We start from the raw sequence: 10,310 nt of genomic DNA, 5'->3' as shown, positions 1-10,310 counted from the left end.
GTTGGACACATGGACATCTCCCGCCCCCGCGCCACGACGCTGATTTCCCGGAAAGGCGCGAGCTGCGGAGAAAGCCGCGCGAGCTGAGCGAGCGCGCGCGCCCCCCACTGGCGCGATCCCTCATTGGGCAGCCGGAGAGGGGGGCGGGAAGAGGAGGAGGGGGAGGGCTGCCATTGGCTGAACGGCGCTGGGGGCGGGGCGGCGTGGGGCGCGCCCTGCGGGGCGCTATAAGGGTGCGGGCGCGGGCGCGCGTTGGGGTGCGGAGCGGGGTGTGCGGAAGGTAATTGGTGGGGTGTGTGCGGGGACTGGGGGGGGGGAGGGAGCGCGGGCGCGGGCGCGAGGGTGGTAGGGTGTTTGGCTGGAGGATTTTAGGGTTGCTGTGGTTTTAGGGTCGTTGGATGCTGGAGTGGGGCATGCAGAGTGCTGGTGGTGCAGGGGTAAGGTTTTAAGGTGCTCGTCTGTAGGGTTATAGGGTGCTGGGAGTGAGCACCCAACGGGGTGGTTGGGGTGGGGGTTTTAGGATTGTGGGGGCAGGGTGGTGGGGGAGGGGGTGGGGGAGGTGGGGTTGGGGGTGCTGGAATGGAGGCTTCAGAGTGCTGGGGAGTAGGACTTCAAAGTGCTGAGATTGTAGGGTGCTGGCCAAGCAGGGTCGTGGGAGTGGATGGAGATGAGCCGTGGGCTCTGGGGCTGAAGTTTTTGGGTGCTGTGTGTGCATAGTAGGGCAGGCAGGGTTGTGAGAGATAGGGGTTTTAGGGTGGCTGGGAAGGGTGATTTTAGGGAGCTGGGTGTGCAGGAAATAGGGCTGCACGGTGCTGGGAGCGCGTCGGGAAGGATCTTTGGGTGCTGGGATGTGAAGTTTTAAGGTAATGCAAACAAGTTTATGAGAAGATGGGCTGAGTTGGCTTTCTCATGGCTGCTCCACTAAGCCATTCTGCTAAAAACGAGCTGAGACCAGAAATGAGGTGACCTCACCCCCCTCAGCAGGGCCCTGGTCCTGTCCTGGAGAGGATGTGGTTGCGTGGCCCTGTTCCCCGCGGTGACCCTGCTGCTACCTGCACTGCTCCTTGCTGCGAGAGGCTTCACCCTCTTTTATTTTTTCCCCCCACTGCTACAGCATTGGGAGATGTTTGCCTCTACAGCGTCACTTCTTTAGGTGACAGCCTAATTCTATGGGTCTGGATCCCAAAAAGAGGAGTTTGCAAGTCAGCCTGTTGCTGCGACAGAGCTTTCCTCAGCAGCAGGAGGATAAAGGTGCCTTCCAACAGGGCTCCATGCAGTCTGCAGATAGGCTAACGAGTGCTTTCGTCATATTCAGTAAATGGGGTGTGGGCACCAGTCCAGTGCCTGCCCACATGGTTGGGGCGGAGCGATGCGGGACAGCTGTAGAATCGCTGCTATGGCTTTTCCCGTGTAAAAAAGGGAGGTTTGGTGCACGGAGGGGCACGTGGCAGCTGCTGGTGTTTGCAGGCAGTGCACTACCAACGCTGCACGTGATAAAGTGGAGCAGAGAGCGATTGCTTGCATCCGAATCGCTTTATTTTTCTACTTGGAGACATCGTTGCAATCTGCTGGTTCTCCAATCGGGTGCCCTGAAACTGAAATGCAGCTATTAGAATGCATTAAGATATCTCCGTAGACCCAGCTGCTGTTAGTGAGGGGCAAAAGGGTGCGGGGATAGATAGACAGACAGACAGACAGACTGACAGCTTCCACTTCTGCCTAGGATGTGTGACCGCAACGGTGGGAGGCGGCTGCGGCAGTGGCTGATTGAGCAGATTGACAGTGAGCTGTACCCAGGGCTCATCTGGGAGAATGAGGAGAAAACCATGTTCCGCATCCCGTGGAAGCATGCAGGGAAACAGGATTACAACCAGGAGGTGGACGCTTCGATTTTCAAGGTAGGGTGAGATGGTTTGTCCCTGTTACCAATGGTTTCTGGGCTATAAGGTGAGGTGGTCCGTCCCTGTTGTCAGTGGTTTCTGGGTTGTTTGGATCTCAGCTGGTGGGAGATGTCCTTGCTGTCAGCAGGATCTGCAGCTTGCAGCGCCTTGCTTCCTGTAGGATCCCCGTCGGGATCATTTAGGGGTGGTTTTTCCATTTTTTCCTTTTTGCTGAGCGTTGGTGCCAGGTTTAGGTTTGTTCCTGGCATGTTCGTAAGGAGTCGGAGCAGCCGCTGCCCCTTCTTCACCTCCTCTTTATCTAGTGAGGATGTATCAAGCTGTAGCCCAATATGTACTATGATTTGGCCTGATGTGCTCTGTGACCAGCCCTAAGCTTCCTATTGGGCTCTTTCTGATAAGAGTGTATTTACCAAAAAAAGAAAGGGAAGGAAGGAAGCGTCAGCTTTTCTCAGAGAGGAGGGACTTTACATTTTCGGTATAATGGGAAAATTCTGTCCTGAACCAAAAAGTCAGGCTCTTCCCCAGGAATTCCCTTCCCTCTGCCCTATTCCCATACTTTGCTCTATCCATGGTGACTGATGGCTTTCAGGGCACCGACCAGAGCAATGGGTTGTAGAGGTGGCTTTATATACATACTCATATCTGTTATCTGTATTAAAATACACTCTACCACCTCCCCATGAAAGCATTTTGATATTAAACAGAGTCCAGCTGTCACTTACTGGTCTAAAGCTGGGAAGATGAGGTTTATTTTAGTATGGGTTTGGATGTTTCTGGATCAGGACAAGTATCATTGCTTGGATGTGCACCCTTGCATCAGTCTGTGCTAAAGTGAAGTTGCACACTGCTGTTTTGGCTCTGGTTTGAGCTGTGCTGTGAAGGGCGTAAAACCAACTCCAGCTCCCTTAGCTTGGTGTGATGTGGCTGGTGCGGAGCTGGGTGTGTGACAGTGCCCAAACTTTTGGGGACTTCTGTGAGGTGTCCCATTTCTGAGCAACAGTGTGCCCAAGACGTGCTGCTCATCTGCTCTTTGGTCCAAAGGGATTTGCAGAGCTTGCGTGGAAGATGATTTCATTGTTGTTTCGCTTTAGGCTTGGGCTGTTTTCAAAGGCAAATTCAAAGAAGGTGACAAAGCAGAGCCAGCCACCTGGAAGACACGGCTGCGCTGTGCCTTGAACAAGAGCCCTGACTTTGAGGAGGTGACAGACAGGTCCCAGCTGGACATCTCTGAGCCCTACAAGGTGTACAGGATCGTGCCAGAGGAGGAGCAGAAATGTGAGTGCCCCATTGAAGGGCATGGGTGCTGGGTGCTGCTGACCTACACCCAGCAGTGTGGGGCTGGCCCCATGGCTTGGGGACACGTCCTGCATCACTGCAGTGCTGGGAGGTGGGGAAGAAGCTGCTGGGTTAGGAGCAGTAGTGTTTTTATTTTTCCTCCATGCTTCACTGCTGCTTGGGAAATAAAGATGCACAAACCTGAATCCTTCCCCTGCTTTGGGGTTGCTTGACCTCTCCCAGCCCTTTGTCCTCCTGACAGCCACGCTGGCAGGGAGTTGCAGTAAATCCTTTCCCTCTTGCTATCACTTATTGGAGGAACAGCAGCTCAGCAGGGAGCAGTCACTGCTGTATTGGGTACGGCACAGGTTGCAATCTGCATCTTTCTGCTGTGTGTGTTTTTCCTTTTCTCTTTCCTTGCTAGCTCTGTCATAAAGAAAAGGAGGAGAGGGGGGAGAAAACAAGAAAAATCATGCAGATCTGTCTGTAGCATCTTGTCTCCTTCTGTGTGTTCACATGGGGCCCTGTATGCAAATGGCACTGCAGGTTCCCACCGGCAGCACGGCTCATGGAAAAAAGAGAAGCAGCACCAGTCTCTGGGGTGCTCAGAAAAACCCCTCTCCTCTGCTCTAGCCCCAAGCTGAATTTAGTTTGCCCTACTGCTCATCACCGTGTATACCAGTGCCATTTATTGCAGGCTGGTTTCTGGCCCCAAAATGCAGCTGCTGGGGGGAAGAGGAACGCAGGATTGCTGCGGTTCTCAGTTTCATAACTTTCGTGGGGTTTCTGAAATCTGGTGGCGAGGCCATGGCTGCCCTGCTGCATCATCCTTGCTGCTCTCTGTAGGCAAAATCGGCGTTGGGAGCGGGAGCAGCAGCCTGGCTGACGTTGGAGACATGGACTGCAGCCCTTCTGCCATCGATGACCTGATGAAAGAGGTGAGCCCTCTTTATGGACACAGACCTGACTAGGCAAAGACTGGTTGCCTGGTCGTGTTTAAAGCTACATCTGCATCGTGAAGAGAGCTGTGCTTTTGCAGCTGCACTGACTGTAGTCATTCATCTGAGCAAGCCTGAGGTCTCGGTGTGGTTACTCATGGCTGGAGCATGCTTCGTTTGCATTTGTGTTTGGTGGAGGCTGCAGGTTTCTTGTGCCTCTGTTCCCCTTCTTGGTTGCACTGTGTGGGGCCTGTTCTGCTCCATGCCTCTTGAGAGGTTATTTGGGTGCACAGCCTGGGGAATCCCAAACTTGCTCTTTCTAACCAAAAAGCATTCACCAGCTTTTTGGCATCCCTTTTGCCTTCTTGCTTTGCCTCTTAAGCCCCTCTTCAGGCCCTAGCCAGCTTTCTGCCCCTGGCTGATCTAATGGTATCCCTTCCTGCTCCAGCCTCCTTGTGTGGATGAGTACCTGGGGATCATCAAGAGAAGCCCCTCACCCCCACAGGAGACCTGCAGAAACCCCCCAATACCAGACTGGTGGATGCAGCAGCCCAGCCCCTGTAAGTAGTGTGTGGGGTGTTCTGTGGGACCCAGCTGTTCGTCCAAGGGCAGTGCCTGTGATGATGGATGGTGTAGGCTCCCTCTGGGCAGCGCTTGTGTTCTACCTTCCTTAGTGCTTAAAGTCAGCATTTTGGTGGATATAGGGCACCCCACAGTGCTCTGTGTTCATTGCACTGTTCTTATAATCACCCTGGGAGTGTTTGCTGGTGTCTCTCATTCAGGAGATGGGATGCCTGATGTGCTTGCTGAGTGGGAAAAGCTTGGGGATAGTGGGAGGGTGGGATTAGGCTTTGGGAAAGAGAAAATGTGCTGGAGCTGGGCACATCTCTACTCTCTCTGCCCACAGCTTTGCCCCTGGTGAATGGGTACACTGGCTACGAGCAGCATCATTCGGGTAAGGCAGCTCCCATTCTCCTATGTGATTCTGGGCTGTGGCCATCACACTCCTCTGGAGCTTGTGTACGTGTGCTGTGTGGCAGACAATGACTCTATCTCACCTGTCCTTTTCTTCCAGGCTACTCCCAGATGGTGATCACCTTCTTCTACAGCGGGAGGCTGGTGGGGCACATCACCACCTCATATCCTGAGGGCTGCAGGCTGTCGCTCAGCCAACCCTCTAACCACGGTGAGAAGCTCTACGCCCCTGATAGCCTGGAGCACGTGAGGTTCCCCTCAGCCGAAGCCATCCAGAATGACCGCCAGAAGCAGATCACCAAGAAGCTCTTTGGGCACCTGGAGAGGGGTGTCCTGCTGCACAGCAACAAGCAGGGCATCTTCATCAAGAGGCTGTGCCAGGGAAGGGTCTTCTGGAGTGGGAACACAGTGGTGTACAAGGACAGGCCAAGCAAACTGGACCGTGATGAAGTGGTGAAGATATTTGACACCAACTTATTCTTTAGAGGTTGGTATGAGCATTGTAGGAGGGGTTGATGTTGTTCTTGGCTTTGCTCCGCTTCCTCTTGGAGCGCTTTGAGGTTGTAACTGTGCATCACTGCTGTTTACCTAAGTGATGTGGATGAGTAACTCCAGATATCAGATCTGGGAAGGAGTGATGCAGTGCACTGTCACGTAGCACAGGCTTCATGGCTGGAGGCTTTGTGCAGCAGGTTCTCTCTTGGCAGAGCCACCAGCCTGCTTCGTGTCAGGGTGCTTGATTCCCCCATGCTGTTCATCACAACTTGCAGACAGCCTTCAGCTGTGCTTCTCTCCTTGCAGAGCTGCAGCAATACTACAACAACCAGGGTCGCTTCCCGGACAGCAGGGTCATGTTGTGCTTTGGAGAGGAGTTCCCAGACACGGTGCCTCTGCGGTGTAAGCTCATCCTCGTTCAGGTATGGCAGCTGCTGTGATCTACCCTGCTCCTGGTCCCTGACACTGGGTTATCTCTCTTCTCTGAACTGTATTGCTCATTTGTTCCTAAAAGTAGGACTCTGGCTCCAGTCTCTGGTTGGCGTGAGCCTCCTGAGATGCTGCTGCTTGTCTCAGACCCCTTGGCCTGGTCAGACCACATACACATGCAAAACTCCCCCATGCTGTGCAGCTCATAGATTTCCTACTGGTTTAGAAAAGCTGTTTTCTGCACGATTCCTGTGCCTCTGCTTTGCTCTGCTGCTTGGTCAGTACTTCCTTCTGTTCCTGCCCTTTGGTACTGGGAGCTGTGCCCTCTGCTGTGGAAAGTGAGAGGGTAAGTCCCTGGAATGATTGCATTAACTGGTGGCCTCTGGCTGGGTCTTCAGCCCTACAGCCTTTCCTTGGGGCAAGGCAGGGGGCATTTCAAGAGTCCACAGCAGGCACAGCACCCTATGGGTGGCAGAGAAGATATGAGACTGTGGTGTGGGGTGGGCATTACAGCAAGCAAGACCCACTGGACCTCTGAGCTTCTGGAATGAGGGGGTTTCCAAGCTCAGAACCCAGTCCTGCTCATCCTTGCCCAACTTTCTGACTGGATCATGGAATCATAGAATGGCAGCCTGTTCTCTCCTCCCTATGACAGCCCCTGTGGCCATGCCTTACGGTGCATCGTGGTGTTGGACCTGCAGGCTTTGGTAGGCCTGGCCATGGCTGCTCTTCTCCCAGTGCCCTCAAACTCCTTTCTTTTTTATGTTTTTTTTTGTCTAGGTGGAACAGCTGTGTGTCAGGCAGGTGATGGAGGAGGCTGGCAAGACCTGCAGCAGCCCCATGCTGCCTGATGAGGTGCAACAAGAGCAGGTGTACAGGATCTTCCAGGACATCTGTGGGCCACACCAACGGCCGCTGTTCAGAGAGAATCAACAGATTGCTGTGTGAGCCTCCATGGGCACAATGTGGGGTCTGGGTGACTCCAGGCCAGTTGGGATTCATTAGTGCCTAAAAAATTTCCCTTTGTTTGGCGAGTTGGTTCTTGATCTTTGCTGTTTTCAGTCCAAAAATCTGTGTAAACACAGTGGTCCAAAGCAACAGCCCCACTTGGTTTGGGAACCACCATTGGAAGGAGGTGGTGACTCCTGGAAAGGCCTTACAGTGCTCAAGTAAATCCTTAACAGAAGTAATCTTTGCCCCCCAAAGGGTTTGCAGTCCTGCTGAAGTCTGTGGTATGCTTCCCGTGGAAAAACCTCCTCAAATCCCTCTTTATTTTTGCAATGAAGTTTATATTTTTGTTCGTCATATTGGGAGTATTTTGAAATTCGGAGAGCGATGCAGAAATTATGTATGTAAACGTTGGCTGTGAGAACGTAGGGATCTTAATTTTTCTGACCCCAAAACCAGAGTTTGTACAAACAGATATCTTCTATTTTAAAGATAGCAGTGTAGTGTTAATAGGTTGGCTTCACCGTCCCAAAATGCATGTGTTGGTCTCTCCCAGGCGTGAGCAGGCAGCAGCTTCCATGTGTCAATCCTCATTAACATGCTTTGTGTTTGCCCAGTGCTGAGGAGCTCCTTGGGCATGGCTTTGTGCCTTGCAGCAGCCACAAAGCACCGTGGACCAAAGGACCTTGCAGATGTGCATACAGTGAGGCTGCCTATTTATTTTATGCCTAAGTTTTTGTTAAATGGTTTTGTAATTTCTTTTTTTTTTTTTTTTGTACCTTCCTGCAATTAAAGTGCTATATTTTGTATTTGTCTTGCAAAGTGTTTTTGTTGGTGCTGTCAGTCGGGTTCCTAATCTTGGTGGAGGGGTCTCTAGTTTGTTCCTGCCCAAGTCTTCCCTTGTGTGGGGTCTGTGGAGGTCCTGCTCTGTAACTGGCTTCATCTCAGGGGACAATATGCAATAATGCAATGAAGGAGGGGGGAAAATGCAATATCTGTAGGGCCTTTTTACAAAAAACCACGAGGATAGGTCCCTGCCTGTCTTTCATGGTACTGTCCCGGGTGCCCTTACCTTGCTGACCTGGGCCATAATAATGCTCCAAGATGGGAAAGGTTGATTTGATGGTTCTTGTTGCCCCTTGTCTTCTCATCCACATCCATCTCGGGGGGGTTTCATCTGCTGGGGGATTGTGGGAGGGGTTTGGGAAGAAGTGAGGGCCAAAAGGGGACATCTGCCTATATTAGTTTATGAAGTCAACGCTGCAGGAATGGTGGCTGAGCATTCATACCCTCATCTGCCTTCCTTTCTAGCCTGGTTTTGGGGTATTGTATGAGGCTCTGGAAGGCTGTGAAGACCTTGTTGGATCTGTCCTTGCCCGTGTGAAGGACAAACATCAACAAACTGCTGAGTGCTTTGGACCAGCTCTGCCAAAGGCTTTGGCTGGGGAAGGAACAGTCTTTGTGGTGTGACCCCAATACCCAAGGTACTGGGTGGGGTTCACAGGCACTTGTGCAGAGGATGCATTGAGATCCAGGCAGCTGAAGGGAAATGCTGAGGAGATGGATGCAAAGATGTCCTCCTCCTTGCTTGGGTGTCAAAGCAGATCATGAGACTCAGAAAAAACAAAACAAAACAAAAAGCCAAAAAACTCACCAGGGGTTTGAAGTGCACCCTGCTGCATTCCTCCAGGCTAAACACGCAGCCTCTCTGTTCCGCTGTCCTGCAGAGCTGCTTATCTCACATGCTGCTGACTTCAGAGTGCCAAGAAGGTGCTTAGAGATAGCAAACCCAGATGGAAAGTGGTTATATGTTAGGATTAGAGGATGGCCCTATTTTCTTGGTTGTTCTGGGGTGAGACCCCTTTGGCAATCTGTCCTGTTGGGCTACATGGGATGGATATTTATGCTATGAGCATCTTTCTAAATCCTGCCTTGCGATCCAGCTCTATCAGTGGGATACCTGTGGTCTTGTCTGCCCTTATGTGCATCCCTTGCAGGCATTACAGCCTGAGGCTTTGGAGCTTATGAGCAGAAATGACGGCAGACCAAGAGTCCTGTACATATGTCAGTAGCACAAGTGCAGTGAATTCCACAGCTCCTGCTACAAATACAACTCTGGCTGATGAGGTACTCGATCATGGAGGTGGATGGTGAGGTACTGTACCACCAGCATGCAGCCCTCAAGCCTTTCTGCTGTCTTTAGGGTCACTGTGGTGATTAATCCTATTTCATCCCTTGCAGAACTGAAGGGTCAACACATTTGTGTGCGTCGTGCTGCAACCCATATCAAACTAACAAAACCATGAGCAAGATGGCCAACGTTTCCCCTTTTCTTCCAAGCCTTTTAGATCAATCATTCCACCCCACATCGTCCATCTCTCCCCTGGGGGGCAATTCTCCTTTTGGGCCTCCTGGCTCATGAAGAAGCATCTTTTCTGCAGGCAAGGTGCTGAAGGAGGAGGGAGCGAGGTGACCCTGCGGTCTGTGCGGCTGCGATGGAACAACACGTGCCCACTTGTGAAACATATGACAGGCTGCAGGCTTGAACACCAAAACACCACTTGCGGTTTCCCCAGATGTCCCAGAGCCAGTCCTTCCTCAGAAACCACCATATTGGGCTTGCCTGGAGCCACCTGCTATGTATTCAGGGCTCTTTCATTTTCCACCCCAAGACCGCGGAAGAGCAAGGGGAACAGAGGTACCTTTGTTTGGAGCACTCTGTGCTTTATTTTTAGTGTTGCCATGCTGCCTCAGAGCCAAGAGTGCGGTTTAGGACTGCTGCTGCATCTTGCTCCATGAAGCCAGCAGCACAGCTCCCTGTCCAAACAGCATCCAGACCAAGAGGAGACAGCTGGTGGGTCGCCAAGGTCTGGGAAGGAGACCATGAGATGGGGTTGGGTGGCAGAGAGGAGCTGTAAGAGCAACGATGTAGGGCCCGTGGTTGGATGCAGGGTTTGTCCTCTTTCAGATGAAGGCTTTGGCAGGACTTGCAGTTGGGATCACGTTTAATGCCTTGCGTAAGGTGAACACCCCTGGCTCTGCCCATCTCCGAAACGTAACACGAGAGAAGCATCTGAGGCTGATGCTCACTCACAGACAGAGGACCAGAAGCCCCAGCAGACAGAGGAAGGTTTCGAGGTACCCGTGCCACACTGCACGTTGTTTTGGCCCAGACTTTCTGTGGCCTCTGTATGAGCTCTGAGAAGTTTCTGCAGATCTCATGCTGACCCAAAGGTGCACCCTGGCTACCCATCCCTGCACCTCACCTGACCTCATCAGTTGCTCACTGCAGCTGCATTGAATCTCAGTGGTTTGGAGCTCAAAGACTTTCATTGGTTTCTGTTCACTT

General features: G+C 52.3%; 1 protein-coding gene across 2 annotated transcripts; it reads left to right on the top strand.

Annotated features, from left to right (window-relative positions):
* The first annotated feature begins 143 nt into the window (after nucleotides 1–143).
* On the top strand, nucleotides 144–7,770 carry IRF8 (interferon regulatory factor 8). Of its 2 annotated transcripts, none has more exons than XM_085234828.1 (9): nucleotides 144–280; nucleotides 1,724–1,898; nucleotides 2,993–3,176; nucleotides 4,023–4,114; nucleotides 4,563–4,674; nucleotides 5,022–5,069; nucleotides 5,190–5,576; nucleotides 5,891–6,006; nucleotides 6,794–7,770. In XM_085234828.1, exons 2-9 carry the CDS (start codon nucleotides 1,725–1,727, stop codon nucleotides 6,959–6,961), a joined length of 1,281 nt encoding a protein of 426 aa, XP_085090954.1. In that variant the 5' UTR covers nucleotides 144–280; nucleotide 1,724; the 3' UTR covers nucleotides 6,962–7,770. The 2 variants fall into 2 exon arrangements, with proteins under 2 accessions (XP_085090954.1, XP_085090955.1); XM_085234829.1 differs by lacking the exon at nucleotides 144–280 and adding an exon at nucleotides 318–437.
* The last annotated feature ends 2,540 nt before the right edge of the window (nucleotides 7,771–10,310 follow it).

This window comes from Meleagris gallopavo, chromosome 13 (genome assembly GCF_905368555.1).
Source record: "Meleagris gallopavo chromosome 13, MGAL_WU_HG_1.1, whole genome shotgun sequence".
NCBI lineage: Eukaryota > Metazoa > Chordata > Aves > Galliformes > Phasianidae > Meleagris > Meleagris gallopavo.
The sequence above is the reverse complement of the archived record's forward strand: the minus strand, read 5'-3'. Positions and strand labels throughout refer to the sequence as shown.

Coding starts and splice junctions, on each gene's coding strand:
- IRF8 (XM_085234828.1), top strand. CDS start 1,725: ATGTGTGACCGCAACGGTGGGAGGCGGCTGCGGCAGTGGCTGATTGAG. Junction 4,115..4,562: donor TCGATGACCTGATGAAAGAG/GTGAGCCCTCTT, acceptor TTCCTGCTCCAG/CCTCCTTGTGTGGATGAGTA. Junction 4,675..5,021: donor GATGCAGCAGCCCAGCCCCT/GTAAGTAGTGTG, acceptor CTCTGCCCACAG/CTTTGCCCCTGGTGAATGGG.